The 23,447-nt window shown below is 37.9% G+C and overlaps 1 protein-coding gene across 1 annotated transcript in view; it reads left to right on the plus strand.

The window, feature by feature from the left end:
- XKR4 (XK related 4) overlaps window positions 1-22,709 on the plus strand; it is a 235,561-nt gene extending 212,852 nt beyond the window's left edge. The window contains exon 3 of the mRNA XM_074551114.1: window positions 4,674-22,709. Within this exon, the coding sequence (XP_074407215.1) occupies window positions 4,674-5,620 (947 nt within the window). The 3' untranslated portion in view covers window positions 5,621-22,709. The remainder of the gene's footprint in view (window positions 1-4,673) is intronic.
- The last annotated feature ends 738 nt before the right edge of the window (window positions 22,710-23,447 follow it).

Raw genomic sequence — 23,447 nt, forward strand, 5'->3', positions numbered from 1 at the left:
ACCTGGAAGCTTGGATGCATGTAATGTCACTTCCCCATCTGAGAAGGAAAATCAAAAAATAGGGTTTCTTAAAATAATGTTTCAAAGTCTCACATCCCAGGCACTGTTGTCACACCTAGATGTCCTGCTGCATTTGGTATTCCTGCTTTTAGATGAATTTACTCCTGGAAATGATGAGATGAGTACAAGTTTTGAAGGAAGGATGAAGCAGACAGACACCTTGGCAGGAGTTTGATTTCTGAAATCAGGTTGAATGTCAAGGAGCACTTTCTCAGATCAGTTCATTTATTTGTAGGGTTTCCAGCTGACTTGAGCTGTTCTGTCCTTATGCTGTATAGGATTTATGTACTGATATGATTAGAAAAAAAGTCATTTATGGACCTGGATATATCTTTAATCTTTCAAGTCCAAATCAGGGTTCCCAAAAATGCCATTGAGGAGAATTCCATTGGTTCTGACCTAGTTATTCAAGTTTGCTTGCTTCCTTGAAACAATAATACATTTGTGAATGTATTCATCTCTGCATACATTTTCTTTTCCTTCATATGCATTTGCTTTCACTTGTGAAAGTCATGTGTGTTAGTTTTTTATCATGTCTTTAATGAGCTGTAGTTCATTGTAGTGTGTTATGTGTTATATTTAAAGTACACATAGAGAAATGCCACAATCTACAAAATGCAAGCACATATTATATATGGGGAAATTAATAATTTCAGAGAAAGGAAGTAAAATTATGATTGAATCAAAGCAATCCTGTTCTTTATTTATCAGACAGAAAGCCTGATATACTCTCACTATGTTAAGAACATCCAAAACTCGTTTGTAATTAAAAAGATGTCATTCCTTTGTACAAATTAAGTAATGCAAACCATTCAAAGAATAAAAGAGGTTAAATTGTATTTTTCACTCAAAACAGATTATAATTAGTTCCTGATAAAATGCGCTATTTTCTTTCTGTTGTGACTATTGCGGATGGGCTATGCTGCAAAGGCTGAAAATGGGTATGTACACTCCCACTCTTTGCTATTTAGGGTATTTCAGGTGTCCACTTTAGAACCATTCAAAAGCATCCCTTTGCTGATGCAAATTGTGATGTTTTTCCTGTGCAAAGCCTGCATTCTTTCCTCTTCAGGACAGAACTTTCAAGATCAAATCATATACTGTGGAAAATGTTGAGAGGTTCAGCTTTAGAAAAGAAAGAAACATGGAGCATGCTTCCATGCTTCCTAAGGCCATTTTAGAGAATTCCTGCTTTCTTGTTCTTGTAACAGTCTGTAGTGGATGAGCATATAGCTGCTTGTGTACATATTCACTGGGAATGGCTAATTAGTCTTAATTTCAAAGATCAAGACTCTAAATATAAGATTCATAATACAAAAGAGTCAAACACAACAGAAAGCTGCTGCAGTACCCAAAAAGAGTGCAGAGACTGCAGATGAGCAAGTAGGAAAGCTGATTTTTATTCTTCATGGACAGTGGCCCCACAGATCTTGTCCAATCTCTGTTCATTTCTGAGTGGCAAATAAGTCTTCCTGACTGCACCCGCATTGCTGCAATGTTTGTTTGATAGTAGTAGAAATTTATTTTAGTTCCTCTTTGAAATAGGGATAAAGAAGTTTATATGCATCAATATATTCTAATTAATGAATTATCCATTTAGTACTACAACAATTCACTTTATTTCTAACCATTCCCAGTGAATTATTTATATAGTGACATTTATTAGCAAACTGCCATTTGCATCACCTCTACATCATTCTTCTCATCATTAATTTACTTTCAATAATTCTTTAGTGCTTGGTCTCATCAATAAAGAAAAATGGATGGAGCCCATGAAGCATTTAACTTTATCTTAATTCCATACCCCTAATACCACTGCCAATAGCCAAGAGCAGACACAGAATATATTAACTGGCAATTCCTCCCTTTTGTACATTCCCTTGTCTCCTTTTCTCTCCTGTATGCCAGTGTCCCTGAGTTTGTTCTGTAAAAGCAGAAGATGATTCCCTATTAATGACTATTTAAATAACAGAATTACATAGCTATTGTACTTGCTTCTTTATGTTCCAGACTGTGACTATGAATTAATTAGCATTAGAACAGTGGAAATTCCTGTGAGTTTAACATTGTATTTTGTGTGCATTATTGAATGATTTTACACTTCCTAATGCAAAACTGATGATATCTCTTCAAACCTCTGGGGGAGTGTGTGAGGTCATTAAAGTTAGATTTGCAAAGAAAATATATGGATTTCTCACTCACATTACTTTTTCCTCAGCTGATAATGCTATTCTTGAGTTCTTCTTCAGAGTAGCTTGTTTGTATTGAAAGATTCTTTATACTATCCATCTACCTTTCCTAACTTTTCATTTCATGAGAGAAATGAACTGTGTTTTCTCAACGCTTAAAACATTCCTACAGGAAAACAAGAACTTACATTTTCAGCTCCCAGGGTTGTCATCAGAGATAATGGAAACAGAAAGGCAGCTCAGTGTGGAAAAGAAAATATACACATCAGAAATGAAAACACCAATTTATAATATGTCTCTTTCCTGTCTTCATTGCTGATAGCTTATTTTGTCCATGAAGGAAGATTCCAGAAGTAACTTTGGTGGTTTTTCCATGCAGGCATCTGCATGGGAAGAAAAATTATGAAGTTTTATTAAAAATTTATATTTCTGCTGATTGTTTGTTAATTTTTTTATTTTTGAAATGAGGAGATTTTCAATTCATGGATTCATGGGAGCTCACAACATTATTTGCACCCTGCCAGAGAGGAAGAAACACTGGCAAACAGAATCCCCTCTGAAAGCAATGAATCTCTCTATACTAATTACTGAGCAAGATCTTAGTGTGTTATGCCAAGTGAATTGTTTAGATTTTATCTCCATAACTTACTTTTTTTCTCTTTAAAAAGAAATATTTTTGTTTTCTTTCAAAGTAAATAGCATCATGCATTTAGGCATAAATTTAATATTTGCTATTAATACATCTTCTTAAAATTTATAATATTTAAGAAATATATTCTTGATTGTTAAATTCTAAAGAAAGCTGTTTAATTGGGAAGAAAAATACTGGCTATGCATCCAGAACTAAAGCTTGTTGAAATGATTAAACAGCTTTTAACAGCAGACAAAAGAAATGTTTTCTTCATGCCAGTTTGATTTACTTCAATAACTAGTTCAAAGTTAAGGAACTGCTTAGAAATAGAATAAGCTGAAGCATCATTATCATTAAATGGCCTATGAATAAATTCTCAGTCTGGGATCCTGAGACTTATGAATTCATTCATTAGCTGTATGTAAAATTAGCTTTGGTAGTAAACCAGTTTTAAATATAAAATGCTTGATACGTTTTTCCCCTGTATACAACATTTATTGCAATTTTATATAAATAATAAATACACTTGAAAGGCAAGGATTTTGCATTTCAATTGCAATTCCCATTTCCATCCAAAGCAGCTGGATACAAGGCGTAAGTAAATAAAAATTAATCTTCTAGTAAAGAAGAATTATCATTCATTCATTTCTACCAGAATGCTATGTAAGTATTTATCATTTGAATAATTATGCTGATCTATACCATTTTTGAAATGGGAATGTAAGGTGTTTTTCTGGTAGTGTCTGGAAGCAACAGATTAGTTTAAAAGTCAAATTCATTTCAAAGCAGCATTTTTTTCCTAAATTTACCTACTGACAAGAATCAAATTCCCTTGAGGAGAAAAGAATGTACATTTAAAATAAGTATAAGAAAAGTTCTGGTTTTTTAACAATTGTTTTACAGTTTTTGTATTTTCACAAAACTAATGTTTTAAATCTTATGAGAAATAATTTCATATTGAATTCTTTTAAATTCTTTATTTGTCAGGTTGTACTAAAATATTATCATGTAGGGCCTTGTTAACAGACGGTTCTGTGATATATTGGAGATAGAATGGCTATATAAATTAAAATTTATCACCCCCTACTTTAGGAGCATCTTTACTCATTATTTTAATTCTGTAAAAAATTCCAACCTTTTAAAAATAAACGTAATTTCCAGATGGAAGAAAGTAAGTTCTGACATTTTCTACTTATTAAAATTCTGTTTTAAAAGGGTGAAAATATCAAAATGGTCAATTTTTTCCCTCAGCAAGAATAAGGCAGCTTAAATTTTGATGTAACAATAGTAACATAAATTTATTTTTAATAGATTTTATATAGATATATGCTCACATTGTCATTGATTTGGTGTATATGTAGATGATGCTGGCATTTTAATTAGAAAGACTTGGTTGCTTTATATTAGGTTTCTTTAATGGCTTATCAAAATCAGAAAATTCATATTCTTTCTTGAAAACATAAACCACAGTATGTCCTCTTCAATCACAACAGCTGACAGAAACACCTATTCCTGACTTGCTCAATGTTGTGAATTAATTAACTTGTTTCAAATATGTGATTGCTAGGGAAGAGTTTCAGAGCGTGGTTTAATAGCTGCTCTTGTTTGTGTGCATCCAGCATTGGGCAGTGAAATCTCAGCAGCAGAGGTTTGTTTCTCTGAGTAAAGGAGAGGGAAGAGGTTTTATTGTGCCAGAGGTGGAGAACATATTTAAAGCAGCAAGGATCTCCCTGTTTTCAGCCAAGTGCTGACATACTAATTATGCCTTAACTGCATCTCCTGTTTCCTCCTAGGTCTTACAGCTGCAGCATCCCTTGTATCCCTGGCTTGGGCTTTGGCTTCCTACCAAAAGGCCCTCCGTGACTCCCGCGATGACAAGAAGCCCATCAGTTACATGGCTGTTATAATCCAGTTTTGCTGGCACTTCTTCACCATTGCAGCAAGGGTCATTACTTTTGCTCTGTTTGCCTCGGTTTTCCAGCTGTACTTTGGGATCTTCATCGTGCTGCACTGGTGCATCATGACCTTCTGGATCGTTCACTGCGAGACAGAGTTTTGCATCACTAAGTGGGAGGAGATAGTTTTCGACATGGTTGTTGGGATAATCTACATCTTCAGCTGGTTCAACGTAAAGGAAGGGAGGACACGCTGTAGGCTTTTCATTTACTATTTTGTCATCCTTTTAGAAAACACCGCCTTGAGCGTTCTCTGGTATCTGTACAAGGCCCCTCCAATCTCTGATGCATTTGCCATACCAGCACTGTGTGTAGTGTTCAGCAGCTTTTTAACAGGCATTGTTTTTATGCTGATGTACTATGCCTTCTTTCACCCCAACGGACCGAGGTTTGGGCAGTCACCAAGCTGTGCTTGTGAGGACCCTGCCACTGCCTTCACCCTTCCCCCAGAGGTGGCCACGAGCACCCTGCGCTCCATCTCCAACAACCGGAGCGTCACGAGCGAGCGGGATCAGAAATTCGCGGAGAGGGACGGGTGTGTGCCTGTGTTTCAGGTGAGACCCACTGCACCATCCACACCTTCCTCCCGGCCACCAAGGATTGAGGAGTCTGTCATTAAAATCGATCTGTTCAGGAACAGGTACCCAGCATGGGAGAGACACGTGTTGGACAGGAGCCTGAGGAAGGCGATCTTAGCGTTTGAATGTTCCCCTGCTCCTCCACGGCTACAGTATAAGGATGATGCCCTTATTCAGGAGCGCTTGGAATATGAAACCACATTGTAGACAAAGCAAAAACACAGCTTGGAGCAGCTCCAATGTTACAGTCCAAATTAAGGGTTGACAGTAGGGCTGTAGGAACAACTAAACTGTGTACTACAAGTAGAGCAGCAAGCTATAGCGTTCTTAGTCTGGCTATCATCATGATTATCATTTGATCCACTGTGTGCAGTCTGTCTGCAGGACACTGGTACAGCAGCATCAAAAACCCCCAAACCCCCAAACCCTGACCCACACATACAAATCAGTTACATCAGCGGGGGGAACTCACCCACCACCCCTCACTGCTATGAATCTCTGACTGCACAGTACTTACAATCAAACCAATATAAAGGCTCTGACCAGAGCTTTCAGCTTCAGCCAGTAGTGCATTTTATTTTAGAAATGAATGATTGTTATTTCCATAATCAATGGCAAAAACAAAAAAACCCACACTTTTTCAAAAATAACGAAACTGTAGCACATAGTGTTGCTGTTAGGAAAACTGTTTTCTGGGGCTAAAAACAGGAGCTTAGTAGTCTTCAACACTCCCATAAATCAACCATTCAGGTTAGAATAGGTTTGCAAAATGGTTCTTAATTAAAAAGAAATGTCATCATGTTTATAAGGCTGTCAATGGAAAATAAACTAAATTCTGATTAACTAGGTCATTAAAATTAACACTACCAGAACTGTTTGTTTTCTGTGGAATTTCAAAATCTTTTTTAAATGCAATTTAACTTCTTGATATTATTGTCAACAGAAACTCTATGCAGCTCACTTCTGGCTTTGAGGAGAAATAACGAGCTTTAGCACGTAGTGATATTCATTAAATGATAATCATGATTCAGTGTTCAATTTGCAAAAAAATACAAAAGTAAAAGAACAAAGAAGTATAGTTTTCATATTCTAAACTTTTTGGAGGACCCCTTTCAGATATTTCAGAAGAAACCACAAGGAGCTGAACACACTGAAACTTCTCTGTTTCAGGACTGAGAATGCATGATTCAGTGTGTGAATGTATGCAGGTGTGACAAGAGACTGACATGCCATACCCTTCTAGTGCCAAACATTGTATAACTGCAAGGTTGATATTGCCTGAGGGACACAACAAGTGGCACAAGCCAGAAAAAGAAGCAGGAAAGACCAACCGAGCTCTCAATGTGTAGAGACAGCTCTGATTTTTCCCCCCTCAAGGTGAAAGTGATGTCTTTTAAAGGCTTTCAGCCACCTCTTAGTAAGTATATTCACTGAAGTATAATATAAACAAGTTATGTGGAAGAGCATCTTCTGCCTGTTCAAGACTGGTGTCCAGACGTGTCTAAAAATCAGAATCTCTTGTAATAGAGTGCTTTTGATGCAAGCTTTTGGGTTTTAAATACCTCCCTAAATCTAGTTAAAGGTATTATACTTTATGTTAAAAGTATCCCCTGATGGTGCTTTCAGATGCATTAAAGGTGCAAGTCAAAATTTGATAGTATTTTTTTTAAATCTGGTGCAGAGTGAAAAACTCATGGATTATTTCAATATTTTTGTAAAATAAAAATATGGTATAAAAGGTTACTTTTTATAAACCTCAAATCTTTTAATACATTTCATTCTCTTTATAGCTTAGATTTTAAGAATTGGTCCATGAATTTTATCAAATGGCTTTTGCAGGTTGACATTAACCTGGTTTTCACACATTATGGATTTGTTTTGCAGTGTAATGCCATATGAAAGCCTACATGGGTACTTTTAGAATCCTCTATAAACTGTGGATCCTGCTTCAAATGTAAGTGGCTTGTAAAGACACCAAGTGATTCCATGAGAAACAATTTGCTATAACTATTTCCATCCATTTTAGGAGAGCAAAGCAGAACTGAAGAGTTACTGTTGTAAATGGCATTGTCAGGATGGAGAAGACCTGATAAATGGACTGTCAGATATATCCAGTGTAGTCACTGCTGTGTATGCTGCTGGGTAAATTTCTGTCTTTCCTATTACAAATATTTGTACTATGAAATGGCCAAGGTTACACAGACTATGTTTATTTGTATGCGTTCAATTAGCCATTTTTAATGTTGACTTTTTTTATTAGTGAGATATTCAATACCTGTTGTACTTTGCTGGGGCTAGTTCCTCTAAACAAAAACCTGTGAAAGTGCAGGATTCTGCAAAGCAGAGGGAACTTTACAGAAATCAGAAAAAAATCTATGCTTCAGGGGTTTCTTAGGTATTTTCAAATTAAGCAATTGCCAACTGGCTCTATAAAAATTTTTTAAATAAAGCAAATCTTTGATAGTCCAAACCTGAAGCTTTTTACAAATTGATTGCCCTTTTCTTCATGGAGATACAGCTGATTATTCAGAGAAAAGCACTCACGTTTTTTCAGAAAATATAACACTGCAAGAACTGCTAAAAAAAAAAAAAAAAGGTTTTGGAAGCAAGTCCTTTGTCCTATCATATTCAATAGACCCTTCACTCCAGAATCAAATTCCAGCTCACGCAAGGGAATTGCTGTTTTGCTTTACAACGAGGGCAAATGTAAGCTTTATGATCCGAGATGTGAGGGTTTCATTTGGAGACAGTTTGAAGTGTTTGCTGCTGCTTCAACAACTTGGAAATTGAAGCCTGAGTGAGGCACAGTGGGCAGCCTTCTCAAGCTTCAGTCTCCCACCAGCAGCTCCTGGGGAGAAGGGCAGCATTGCTGCTGCCAGCGAGGCTCTGCCTCTCCTGAGGTCCCTCTCATCCTCATCCTCTCGCTCTTCCTCAGAGCTGTGAGCCCTTTGACCAGGCTTACAGAACTGAAGAAAAGTTGCTTTGTATGGAATTTAAAGGGTTAAGGTGCTTGCATTACAAGGTTTCTGAAGAAGGTTTGGGATGAGTTTGCTTGACTTGCTTTTATTTGATTTTGGAAGGAAGGACGCAGAGATGTTATTTATCCATGTGGTTTTTCATACCTAGCATTTATTTTCTTTACGCTCACAGCATTTTTAATTTCTTAAACTAATGTTTGCAAAAATGTTTATCTTAAGGAAACTCCTGCAGGGTGTGAGTGCAGAGTGACATATATGTGTGTGTTTGTGTACATATATTTATATGTATGCAGCACTATATATACACACCTTGTCCTCAGAATTCAATCTGGCAGTTTGAGGCAGGGGTAGAAGTCCTTATGCACCAAGTCAAAATTTGTTCTCCAAAATCTTGCTCTCTTACAATCATACCATCAGTGTCACCTGCACTGAGAAGAGGGCCGTGACTGAAATCTAAACACTCTGAGGGCTGCATGGACAGTTTCCTAATTTGCATTGCTGTGAGTCGTCACATTAAAAGCTGTAAGAATTTTTAATAGAAATTGCCAAGAATAAACATAGTCCATGCTGAAATTCCATTATGGCCTTATGGACAGTTAATAATCAATATGCACTCTTCCTTTTGCCACAGACAGTTCTAAAATCAATAAAGTTCAACTGAGACACCAATAGCAAAAATAAAATTTAAAAAAGGACTTTTGTTTTTCAAATAATGAAAACAACATGCCTTTTGAATTTCACAGCAGAATACAGGAAAATAGAAAAGCTCATATTTTCATATTTACATTCAGGCAAAGAAAAGCAATCACATCTATTTGTTAGCAGTAAGATTTATGGGAGCATTGTTCTAATGAACCAAACTAACTTAGCAGCAGACTTAATGGTAATTTATCTGGTCAAAAACTTGATCCTAAAATTTTGAGAATTGTGGATTTGTCTGTTGCAGAAAAGACAATTGAACTGCTATCAATAATTAAATAAAGGTAATGTATACCCATGTTCATTCAGAAAACATGTAAGAAAATGTAAGAGAAAACTTTTTACTTATTTTAAAAGCTCTTTATTCTGTATGGGATAATTTTTCTTAAAAAATTCTTTACAAATATGTGCAATACTTTCTTTCCATGCATACTTAATAATGAAAATACTAATTTCCAGTTTTGTTTATGTCAGTTTAAATATGCTTCTTGTGACAGAACAATGTTTCTTTGTTTGGGTTATATGGACTTAATGGCATATATACAATATTTTCATTGTCAAACCAACAAATTTTGTATTAATTAGTTTTTATAAAATTGGAAAAAATTTTCCTCCTAAAATTTAATGCTAGGTCTCATCTGCCTGATTTTGTAAACTTTTAAGCAGAGGAGAAAAATCATAATCTTATTGTCGATTTAATTTTTAATATGTGGTGAATAGCTATTAAACCTGTATTAGTTTAAAACATATGAAGGTCTTTCCAATACATCATTATCTCCCCAAAAGAGCAATTCATAAGTGGTACTAAAAGTAGAAGTGCTGCTTTATTTGGAAAGGGACTCCCAGTCATGCAATATGTTCATTTACTTTTTATTGGCCAGCAAAATATTCACAACTAGACTGTTGGGGTTTTTAGAACACAAATTAAATGAGTTTGAAGTGTATGTGATTTTATCATATCATTCCTAAGGAGCCTTAAAAGTGGCACCGTACTGAGTTTTATTTGGGTCTGCCAGTGATTCAGCTTCCAAAGCCCCTGCCCTTTCTCTGCTCCCTGCCTGAACAGTGCAATCCAGAGTGACTGAGATGCTGTGATTTACTCTGCACCCCCTGCACTGCCTGCACAATGCCAAGGAAAAGACTTCAGCAGATTCCTGGGGTCCTACTGCTGCCTCTCTCACTCCTGTGCATGGTGGGAAACAGAATAAATTGCATCTGTGCATCCATCTAAACCAGCCTGTGTAAGATAAACCCCTACAAGATGTGTGTGATGAAGTTAAGGATAACACTTGTCCATAAATCTACAAGCCCAACACCACAATTGATAATTTTGCAGTGTAACAATGCAGGACATTGGAAGAATTGTTTAAATACACAATAAGCCATTTAATTTCACTACTTGTAGCAATTATACTAGCTCACATAGAGCCCATGCTCTCACCAGAAAGCCAAATGGACTAAGTGGCAAACAGCCATTTGTGTACCAGAGACATTAAGCTATAAAATCCTCACTTAATTGTTTATAGGACTATGTCTTTTCGTTACAGCATTGAACCATTCCTTCTTATTCTGATAAAAGAGATAAAATGCAAAATGAGAGCAGATTCTTTTAAATCTGGGAATAAAAAAAAATGACACAACAGATTACTGCCCTGTAGTGATTTTTTAAAACAGATTCTGCCATCATTTTCACTTGGCTGCAAATTGCTGAGTGATCTGCTTCTGAGATGATTTCTCACATCTGGTGTGAGCAGATTTCATTACAGGAGAGACAGAGGTAACATTACAAGGCCTTGTTCATGCAAAGTTAAGGGAATGGTGTCACTGATTAAGACATCATTTACAAAGCTGTTTTAACACGAGTCCCCTGGCACCCTTTATTTTATCTCAGTTTAGAATTTTGGTGAGATTTCTTCACTGGTATGAATATGTTAAAATCATGTCCTGACGTAGAGTGAACAACATGAATTCAGACCATGGTAGTGGAAGTCTTCACCTCTTCACTCCAAACTGAACTTAGCTGGAGGTTTGCTTAATGCCAAAAAGCCTGCATGGCACTTGGCTCAGCCTGAAATACCTACACTAAACTTAGTGCTGACTCAGCATGAATCAAAGATTTCTTCTTATTTCATTTTTAGTTCAAACATTCAAGATTATACCTGCTTTGACTGAGTTGCTCTTTTGTGATCCTTTTAAGAAATCTTTGAAAAATGTCCCTGAAACCAGTCATTTCCAGTGATTCTTACAAAAGCCAATTCCTGACCAGTACATTCATTAAAAGGAACTTTTTCTGTGTAAGCTTGGCTCCTGTACTTACATTTTGCTCTAAATGTTTAGCATTTCGTTCTTATGCAGAGGATCTTCACACACCCATTAGTAAACTGTGTGCCTACTCTGAATCCTGGGGTAAAGACAACAGATATGCAAGATACAGGGCAAAAAGTCCTCTTCAGCACACTTATGGGGTGATTTGCATGAACCAGAGAAGTCAAACAGAAGCTTGTGTATAATTACAACAGACTTTTACATATAGTTGCTATATTCATTGAGAGAGATTTACAATAAATTGTGATATAAGTGACCAACTAATAGAAGGATCAAATCTCAACTTCTACATGCAAGGCAGCATAAAATAAAATCAGCCAAGGAACTTTAAAGTGTAACCAAAAATCTCACTTCAATGAATGGTTGAAATAAATTTTAAAATGTAATAGATTTGTCAATGCAACAAAATGCAACATACACAGAAAAAAAAGATATGACTGCTGTAAGTTTACTCTATCTGTAGGTTTCAGCCTCTTATTTCAGATAACTTTGGAAACAATTGCTTCTGGCATGCTGCAGCTCTAGGAATGCTAGCAGCTTTTCTGCACAAGATCTGTTCTGCTATAGGAGAATCCACATCCTTTTAACAAAGCATTGAGTTTGGGGTAGTTTTTTGCACTGAACTAAACCTCACAAAAGCATTTTTAGCATGAAATAGGTGTGTCCACTCAGCCACCTAGTGTGTAACAGTACTGCAAAACAGAATTTCACGGCTGAGTGATTTCTTCAAGGTAAAAAAGCTGCTAGTTGAATGTCCAGGAGAGCCTGCAGAGACATAACACAGCACTAAGGCAAGGCATGGACTGTGTTTGTGTGCTACAAGTCTGCTCAGGGCAAGGCCTGCTCATAGTCCAGCACTTTCCTCCCCACCTCATGCACCAAAGAGCTCACAAAAGAGAGGAAAACCACGTGCATGGGCTGGATGAAAGCCACACCACTTGGGGACCAGACACCCAGCCCATGGCAGCGCAGGGGCAGAGGTCGGCGCAGGCACGTCGGGGTCTCAGGCTCGTACTGCTCCTCAAAACTCCACTAACTGGGAGCTCCTGAATATTTTTAATGCCAGATGTTCAAGGACCTAAAATTTACCTCCTGGACTTGGTCAGATATACCTTGGTCTTCGCAGCACAAGGTTAGCTCAGCTGCTGTCTCCCACCTAAGCCTACCAGGGTCCTCTGAGCAGGTATTGTCCTGCTCATTTTACCTGAAAGAACTGGGTCCTCTGTGGTGCTGTCAGATGGAGCTTTGCACTGAAATACTCAGCAGCAAATTGGTGGTTGGCAGAGACCAAGGGGAGAGCCAGGTACAGTGATCTCTTCAGCTAGCAATGATTCATATCTTTAGCTGCTATCTCTCAGGGGAGGGATATAGGGCTGCACGCTGGTGATGAGAAGGGCAATGCTCTCTGCCTCATATTTTGAACTGTTCTTCCTCTTTGTGGAAAATGTAAATGTGGACATACAAATGCACAAGACATGTACAGTGTAGACATACTTCTAGTATTTTGATGTGTTCAGTTCCTTTAGTATTGAGGACTCTGAAATTGCTGAGCACATTCAGTGCCATTGCCTACACCTGGCCAGAGTGATGTCTGCAGTAAACATCTGGGGCAGAAGCAAAAATCACTTTGTTCACCTTCCAACCTGACCAAAAGCCGTATGAACATGGTTAGCACTGTGACAAAGCCTGAATCTCTACATGCTGCCTTGAAACAGATCTATTAATGCACTGTGTGCTGTTCTGGCCGCGTTCATGTGGTCTTTCCTTGGAGCTCAGCCAGACTTTGTATGGACACCAGAGCTACACTTGTAGCTTATCTGTAGCTCCCTGAGCCCAAGTTTCATACATTTTAAGATGCCAGCTACTTTGCCAAACAAAGATCAGTTTGGGCTGAGCAAAAGGCAAACAGGCTCTGTGCAATCCAGCAAAGCATGTGGAGCAGACATGGTTTCTCTGGACAGTACATCTGGACCACAGTTGTGTGCAAATTGCCCAGGCTGCGGTGAATGCAAGGCATTCAGTGTACACAGCACACTATAATGAATACTCTATGTAGAAGTGTTCAGTTTTATCATAGTGAAATCAGTAGGACCTTATCTTATGCTTGGGAGCAAATTTACAGTTTCAAATGCATTATTTATATCTATCTATCTATCTATCTAAATATATATATATAACATGTGTGTATATATATATATGTGTGCGTGCATGTGTGTGTGTGTTTGTGTATACGCACGACAGTGAGTCCTGAGATTCTATTAGGATTCAATCTTACAATTCATTTCAATCTTAAGCCTAAAACAAAAAAAGGATCAGGAACATTGTCATCAAGGATATCCAAGTGGCAATTGCAAAATAGAGAATTATATTATTGGAAAATAAATTCTAGTCATTATTGGAAACAACCTTGTGATTTAGTGTGCCAGCACTTTAAGAAAAAATTATGGAGAAAATATGTCTAATGCTATATTTTGTATCTTAAATATTTTGGTAAAAGAATAGAGCAGGGACACTTGTGTAAAATAAAAAAGGATTTATCACATTTTCTTAAGGAAAAAAATAATCATATAGAAAAATGGCAAAGGGATCAATTAAACTTTTGTTTCATGTAATGTAATGTTGGTTGTATTTGTTTCAGTATCAGTTATCATTTTCAGTAGCTTATGAAGGAAATAACCTGCAATAATTAGGATGGTTTACTTGCATTTTGACTGAAGAATGCTAATTGGGTTTGTTATCCAACACATATGCAGTGTCCTGATGCAAGCTGTTGGAAGGAAAGACTGGCTCTTGCACAGGTTATGTAACTAAGATAAATTTCAAATGCATGTACTTGAAAATGATACTCAATTTAAATGTACCATGCATATGCATTAACTATTTCTGAAATTCTAACCACTGATGCTTTTTTCAATATGTTCTGCATTACTATGTGTCAATCCCAGACTGTTTCCCAGAAAATATTTGATGAGAATTAGTTTTAAATTTTGTGCAGCTGAGGAAGAGACTGCTAGCCAGTGAAGGCTCTTCCTTCTCTGAAGTTCAGATACATGTCTAGAGTTCCTGACCTGTGTCACCATTCAGCACTAAGGATAATGTTTGAAAAAACTAGTAAGTTTGCAAGGGGACCTGTTACATGGTCAGAGAGATCTAAAATTGTCATGACTGGGTGAGATAATGGCAGTAACTACAGAGGAAGAGTTCAAAAGTAGTCACTAATGACTTTCAGCATCATTCCCTGAATTTCCACTTTGGGACACACATCATTCTCCTGTCAGCCAGCATCCACATGTGCTGGGATCACTCCTGGCACCTGCACTGTGGTGCTCAATCTGGCTCAAAGGGAAGACAAAGCAGGCAGCTTGTTTCCAGCTCCAGTTCTCTCTGGGCCATTGGACTGGCCCATGGAACATATTTCACCGAGGACATTTGAGCTGTCGGTGAGACTGCCACACCAATCTGGACAGGATTTCGCCTTTAGATAGCACTGTATAGACAATGAAAAGTCTTCCTTTGTCAGCAGAGAGGGCAGCTGCCACTATTTATAGCCACAAAGTGCCAGCATATTGTCATGTATTTGTGGTTGCTATCGATTCCTTCTTTTTTATTTTATTGGAACTGCTTAGAACTTGTCGAGTTGCGCCTCGGTTGATTTGCAGCTAATTAATTCAACAGACATTTTTAATCTTGCAAATGTGTGGCTTGTAATACAGTAATCAAAGTCCTGTGAGCAAACATTAATCAGTTCAGGAGAAAAAAAGGAAAAAAAAGCATTGTTAGCTGTGTTCAGTGAAGTCCCCACACTGGAAAGGGAGATCTAGAAGAAATGTAACCTTAGTAAATTCATCCTAGCTAAACTTTCATAACTAATCTTGTGGAACATTTATCTGTTTGATTCATTTCATGTATGCAAGGAGTTGTATTTTAAAGAATATCGCTAGGGTTGAGCCATCTTTAGTTACCATCAGTGTGAAACTGGCCAAATTTCCTTCTAGTCATTTATTCATCTTGTCAGTCAAAAAGTTATTCTATCCAGCAGCAGTAAAATTTCATTTTTGAGGTGATTGTACTGATTTTTGTACTTTTTATCCTCAACAAATTACAGTAACAAAGAACATACTACATTTAGCAACAGCAGTAAGAACTGGGGGAATGAATGAAGAAAATGCTGGTTTTCACTGCTTTTAACACACAGTTGGATTTTAGCTACTTTGACATGAAGTAGAAGGTTAAAAAAATAAACTATGCTGCTTACAGAGGTATCTGAAGGCTTGTGATTAGCAAAGCACTTAATTTTTTCTCATCATCAGAAACAGTGTAGCTTAGCACAGTTGCAGTTTTATAAAAATCAGCAAGAATGAGTGGGTGGTTTAATATTTAACTTAACCCTTGTAGGAACACAATTATGGCAACATGGGACTCAGCAAGATCTCTGGCTTGGGACCCTCCTGATACAGAATTTTCAGGTGGGATGATTTTCAGCCCCCTCCAGTCAGGCTGCACAGGGCACACATGTGAGTAATCTGTACACAGATTTTATCGTGGAAGCCTCTCCTCTAGTGACCTTAGCAAGGAGGCCAGAGATCAAAGAGACACAAAAGCAAAAGGATGATTCCTCTGGTCAAGATTGAGAGATGTTTGTGAAACACTGTGGAAAAGCAGCCCCTGCTGTTTCAGTGGATAAAAGGAGGAGCAGAGTATTTTAACAGCAAAAAACCAACCAAACAAAAAAACACAAACAAAAAACCCAAAACTCAAATCAACAACCTTGATGCCAAAACACTATTTATGGTGCGATTACTTTCTCCTCGGGGAAAGAGGTCGACTGAGAAAATTCTTTATGTGTTACAAACTAACTGAAACACACAGGGAGACAGTAAAAGATACTTCTTAGATATGACTTTGTTGCTCTTGACAGGAGTTGTTTATTAGCAATAAGACACAAAAGTGTCTCAAACTAAGGCCTGGGAGACAAGGGCTTTGTATGGCAGTTATGTCAGTGATGGTTAGATTTAGAAATGACAGATCTTTACAATAGATTATGGGTCAGAGAACCTTATTGCCTTCTTTATGGAACATAAATCTCATATGGCTTCCACAAGAAATATAAGGTGTAAAATAGGCTCAAAAGATGGTCTTTTCTGTATCTGAAGTATCATAGGTTTGGTTGCTCAACTGGTTCTGCATTTTCTCATGCTCTCAATTTCTCACACAGTATATCCATGAGCAAATTGTGGATTTGCAGGTGCATGTTCCTGTATTGCTAATAGTCCTCACATCCACTTCCTCATGCACAGCTGAGGAACACATGCATGGGACAGTGAAAAGGCTTAGAACTGGAAAAAAATTAGAGAAAATGGAAATCAGTAGATATGGCAGAAGCCTTATAATTAGGAAAGAGCCGTGAAGCTTTAGAGTGGGTGAGCCTTTCATAGCATTTGTTCATGCTCAGGTATTCTGTCACTCAGCTCCTTATGGAAATTACTGCTGAAAGATTTCCAGTTATCATCCATTCTTCTTTGTTTAGTAGCAGAAACACTCATCCTGGTTTCAGTAGAAAACACTGTGGACTTATCTGTAACCTCATGCATGGTCTGTAAGTGTAGGATATCACGACAGATCTGTTTTCTTCAAAGATTTACTCAAAGGTTGACAAAGTTTACTAGATACTGTTCTGATGTTCTTCCTTGCTTCCATTTTTTTCTTGTGTGTATGAGTCTCATATGCAAACCTCACCAATGAGAAAAGGCAATGCTCAGGTTATCTAAGAAACTTTCTTTTCTCATGTCATGGTATGAAACTCAAAAATTCCTTTGCATAACACCTGGCTATGGGGTAACTTCTATAGTTAAGATGGAAATCTGGCTTAAAAATGAAAACACTGGAGTAATTTTCTCAATTGCAAAGCAGGAATTTTATTAAAGACAGCTGTCATAACTTGATTTTACTTCAGGTTAGCTGATTTTACTTCATCATTCCACAGCCTTAGTATGTGCCGATAGCAACCTAAAAATCAGTATCTTTGTTTCTGAGGTAATTTCTGACTCACAGAACAGCCTGTAACAGGGATCATGCTGGATTAGCAAACAAGGATCTGCCATTCCACCACAGTTCTTCCTTACCAGGACTGCAGTTCCTTTAAATCAATTCCCATTGATTCTCAAGGGCAGAAACTGTCCCCTGTGTAATTTGTTCTGCTTGAGGGGACAGATATTTTGCTGTCTCTTCTCCAAGTTCTGTATTGTTAACAAGCTAATGTTTATCCTAACAAATGAGAATCACTGTATTTTCCTGCAGGTGCCACTCTGTGTAGGAGATGGTCTCAACAGGGGCAGCCGTCTCTGTTGTCCTTCCCATGCTTGCTCACCTGCCTCTTTAATCACATGTTAACTTAACAACTGTTATTTCACATGCTGCAGAGCCAAGTAAAACCCAGTCTGGCTTCTGGATTTGACCTGTGGCATCAGCAAATGGGAGATTCATCTTCTCACTGTAAGCCGAGTTCATTTGGAAATGGTTCCCTCTGGGATGCAATAAACACAGTTCATTACCATACTGGTTTTATAGCAATTTTCCAGAGTACAGCTAAGCTTTGAAACTTTGTGCAGCTCTCTGCAATCTTCTTGTATGAAAAGAAAAGAAGAGAAAAGAAGAGAAAAGAAGAGAAAAGAAGAGAAAAGAAAAGAAAAGAAAAGAAAAGAAAAGAAAAGAAAAGAAAAGAAAAGAAAAGAAAAGAAAAGAAAATAAAATGAGACCCCCAACTTTTAATCATTCTTTCTCAGCATTCATTGTTCTCTTGAAATTTGCAGTGTGCAAGGAGCGTTTCAGTTAATTCACATTGAATATTTCAAATGGATTCCGACAAAATATATTAATTAACCCAGTAATAATTAAAAAGAGCATATTATCCATTCATTACAGCAAAATTTATATTCAGATAAGGTTAACTAATTTGTGTGTTCTTCCACCCTCCATTTCTTAATATACAGAACTCCAAGTCTGTTTTCAGGTTGACTGGTGGATTTGATTTGGTTTGGGGAAATGTGCAAAAGTGTTTCTAGGCTGTTAGTAAAACAAGGGAGCCTTCCAAAGCAATTTCACATGAGGCAAATTATCCTAAAAGACAGACTTGATAACAACTGTGCTTACAAAATCATCTTCTAAGCAAGAAAAAAAAAAAGCTAAGCAAGAAAAAAAAAAAAAACCAAAAAAAAAAACCCAAACAAACCAAAATACATTCTTAGAAGACAAATGGAGAAACTTTGCCTGGTGCACATCAATAAGACATACTTACACCAATGCTCTGGACAGAAGCATTTATCATACTGCTTTGATTACAGACAGTTTATAATCATAAAGGGCCTCCCTGAAGGTCCACCACAGAAAATGAATAACTTTCTTATAACTTTAGTGGAGTCCAATAAGCCCCAGGAGAAAGCACATGGGCATTTTGCTCTTAAATTTTGCAACACCAGTCTAAGTGAAATTTATTTTTTAAAGAATCTCTTCAGTAGCTATTTTGCAGTGCACATGAACTTTACTGCCAAGTGAAATTTTCAGTCTTTGTGCACTTAATACTGATCTGACTAAGCTGAAAATGTCTGAGGAAGAAATATCAGGCTTTATATTAAAAAAATTTAGTTTACTGGAAATAAACTAATACTACTTAAGCATTTCTATGTCTTCCAATTCCTTTAGTTACTGGATGAGGCCAAGATACCTCACTGGATTCCAGGATAAATTAAAATGTCTGTTTAAATTTTCAGATAGTTTGTGAATACATTAATTATATTACAATATTTCCTATGAAATAAAAACTGTCACTTGAGATATATATTTCAATTTCAGTTTCAAGACAAATCTACAACTTTCTGTGAAGTCCATGTCACCAGGGAAAATCTTGGTAAGTGAAATTTTATCCTAAGCTCAGGCAAGAGTCCTGTTTTCTACCCAGCCTGCTATCCAGCCCTCCATGTTCTTGCCTGTCATTCTTCACCACTGAAATCCCTGAAAATGGATCTAGCATTTGGATCCTGACAGATTTAACTTCATTCTTTACTGCTCACTGGCACAAGGACAGGGATGAGGCAGGTGCAGGTAGATCCTCTTCTCTTCCAGTTTCCAATGGCTACCAGTGACACAACTGAATTGGTGATGGGAGGGGGGACTGCTGCTTCTTGGGGCAAATGTTGGTTGTGAGTACTGAGACTTGGAAATATTATTTGTATTTTGAAAGGAAATGTGGCAAATAAAAGTACTGACACAGTGCAGAGGATGTCTACATGTGTCAAGTACTCACAATGCCAACACACTGAAACACCGAGCTGGATTCCCTGGGCTGTAGAGGATTGTTTTCTGTTGTTTCACATGCAGAAAAATGATTTTTACATCCATTGCAAAAGCGTGCCTTTAGCATCTTTTTGTTTTATGAAATCAGACCTGAAAAAATATTTCTCCCCTCTTTAAAATCAGAGCATCTTTTTCTGCTTAGGTTTGCATAAAATTATAAACCCTTGACTTCTCTGACAAGCTCCCTCTTGTGCTGAAACAATCTGAGCAACTGAGCAGAAATCCCTGACAAAATTTTTGAAGAAAGCTAAAATATCATGCCACATCAAGAAATCTCACAGTCCAGTTCTCTAGTTTTCCATCTAGTTCTAGTAGGAAAAATTAAAAGGCCATGATGTGGAGGATGTCCAAGAGTAATTGGCCTTTATCATCTCTGCCACCATAGTACATATATTCAGCACTCTGTGAACATTAGTAACTCCTCATTTTGGCTTGCCAGAGACTAAGTTGGCCAAAATCACACTTCACTTTTGAAAATCATTTTTACAATACAGTAAGATTAGAAGGATACAATTAAAGGAAAAAAAAAGAGGAAAGAAAGGGCTTCAGGATTTCCTTGTTTAATAGAAAATAAGAATAAAAGATGTCATATGCACACAGTTCAGAAGTACATATCACACTTTTTCACAGGCCAATAAAAAAAAAGGAAAACCACTCACATCAGAACTATTTCAGTTTGTGATGCTCACTGCTGTGATGCTCTTCAAGCCAGGTGCAGAATTCATGACAGTAAATTGGGCACACCCATGTTGTGGCCATCAGCAGAGGGGTCTAACAGTAGGGCTCAGAAGAGCCAGCACATTGCACATTTCGTTATGTGATGGTTTTGAGTTGTTACTGAAGACATCTCCAAATTGGTCTGTCTCCTACAAGTAGGCAGTTTTTTTGTGAATTTCATTCCCAGAGCTTGAAGACTTTCCATGCACCTGCGCACTCCATTTGGACATTTCATTAAAGAGATCTGCGTGCTTGTCTTTCTAGACAGGAATGGAAGGGAAAGCTGGATCTGCCCCTGTGCCAGGGGCTGTTGGTGGAGCTCTGGGACCATGATGTGAGCCAAAATCCCAATTCATCCTCAGTGGACTCAAGCAAACACTTTATTGGAGACTGTCCTGTCTGCCACAGTGGTAGCACTGTCCCCCTCTCCAGATGAGCAAAGGTCCCTGTGAGAGCTGAAATGCAATGGTGCTGGGCACAGGCAGGAAGGCCCATGAGGAGCTGGGACTGTGCTCCAGAGTGGAAGCTGATCCTCCCTTTGGTGCACAGGGTCACTGCCTGGGTTAGGTGTGTACGCACCAGCTCTGTAGGAATATTATGTGCGGGATTCCCACCACATGGGCGCATCCTGCACGGATCCAGGCGTGTGGGTGCATCCCAGGCGGGCTCCCAGGACATCCACCCAGTTGTTCCCCAGGAAGCACAGGTGCAGATGCCTGGCCCTGTCACTCTCAGGTGAGCTCAGCAGAGAATGGGTGTATAGAATTTCACCCGAGGTGAGATGGTGGTGCTTCCAGGCACACGTCGTGGCATACCACCTTCAGGCACTCACAGTACATTCCTACCTTCCAGGAGCTTCATTCCCAGAGGTCAACCAGATCTCATGTGATGCCTGATAAAAAGTAAATGACTTCCTAATACTATACAAAGCCTGTAAAAAAATGCACATGCAAACACACTCAAATACTTGAAATTAAAATTCCAATAGTATATTCTGTTTTCATTCGTATGTTATTACCACTTTTTTTTCAGAAGTCATAAATTTTCCTGCTTTAAGTTGTTGCCTGATAAAAAATTAATTCCAAATGAGTGGGTTTTTACTGTATATGTCCTTGTTTTCGTTTTTCAGTTATTTTTCATAAATACATTTTACATCTAACTACCTCAGCTGCCTTTTGTTTTGTTTTGGCGCATATGAAGTCATGCACTTTCTATATTTGGGGATTTGGGGGGAGGAATTATTTCAATTTTGAATAACCAGGTTCAAAGCCATGTTGATCAATTTATAGAGGAGATCAGTTTAAGAAGACATAATTATTGACAGTTGCAGAACATACATTTTATTTTTAGGTTATGTTGGGGTATAGTTTAACAAAATAACCACCATAAGCTGCTTATTAATTTGCCTTAAAAATGTATGCTCTTTCCTATTCAAGTTGTGTTATTTAATTCTTCTCTTGTACACAATTTATGTGGCAAAGACTAATATAACAGTTGGCAGATAAACAGCAAATTGAACAGAGTGGACCAATAGTTTCTCAGTTGTCTGTTGTAAACTGTTGCATTATACACTGATTGTGCTAAAAGAATTGTTACTGTGCTTATACTCCTCAGTCACCACTACAGAAATAAAGTGATGGCAGATCACATTTGTGCTTATGGAACAGTGTAGATACCCCCTCCCCCCGGCCCCAGTACAAGCACAGTGACTACAGGTGAATGATAATCATTGCAGAACTTTGTGCTTTGACTTGTAAACATTGTAAAAATGTATTTGGTATTTTATTTGAAATGAAGAATCGAAATAGTTATTAAAAAAAAAGAAAAAGAAAAAGAAATCTTCCTGTAAATATATATATTCTGAATCCATGTATACAAACATTCCTTTAGAGTTCAGATTGTGAAGAGTGTCTTTATTGGCTAGAGACCGCTGCCTCCCGTGGTGGAGGTTACATGTGCTATAGTAAAGAACACAGTGTGTGAAGTAATTGGTGTACTGCAGTACCATAGTTATTTTGGTCTGTTAAGTAAGTTGCAATTTGTGATGAAATGAAGTTGAAAGTAGTGCTTCATACTAACAAATTTCCTTGGTTACAACTTGATTTTTCTTGTAAAACTTAAAAGGGAAACTTGAAAATTTTATATATTTGGATTTTGTAGATTTTTTTTTATTTTATTGCAACACAAGGTACCAAAATCATTAAATAAAGTACACTGTGGTCATTTTACCCTGTGTCTTGAGTCCTTTTTAAAACATTTTTTATCCTAGTGGATCATAAAAAGGATGCTAACCTTTCAGAAATTATTAGGAAAGAAGATAAAAGTCCAGTTTGGACAACGGTTTGGAACAGATGATCTCTAGAGATCCCTTCCACCAGTAATTATTTTATGTTTCTAGGCAGTATTACCATAGGAGTTCCTATCCCTGAATGTGGGAGTGATGCAAGTGGTTACTCCTGGGACTGGGAGAAGACTTTACCTGGAGCTTGGACAGCCTTACAGGTGGTTCTCCCAGCAGGGACACCCAGGAAGGAATGGGACACCCCAGCAGGCATCTCACCCAGAGCAACAGAAGAGGGTGCTCCTGGCACCACGGATGGGGCTCTTTGTGCTGCCTTGAAAGATGACCTCCAAAACAGCTGCTCTCACCTGCAGAACAGGCCAGCAGAAACACAGGATTCCTCCCTCACTGAGAAGGGCCCCAGCCATAGGAGACAGAATAAGGCGCTTTGCTGTTTTCACACCCCCTTCAGACCCCTGAAGGCATCACCATTCAGTGATCCTCATTGAGTAGTGGAGAAGGCAGGGCTGAGCCTCAACCCAGTCTTGTCTTGACACCAATGGTTGGGAAAACATCCAGGGAAGATGCAGATGGTTCTACCTCTGCCTCCTGGGTAACTGCTTATATCATTGAACTATTACACAAGTTGTTGCTGTCTTTGGCAGCATCTCCAATATCCTTGATT

This window comes from Zonotrichia albicollis, chromosome 1 (genome assembly GCF_047830755.1).
Source record: "Zonotrichia albicollis isolate bZonAlb1 chromosome 1, bZonAlb1.hap1, whole genome shotgun sequence".
NCBI lineage: Eukaryota > Metazoa > Chordata > Aves > Passeriformes > Passerellidae > Zonotrichia > Zonotrichia albicollis.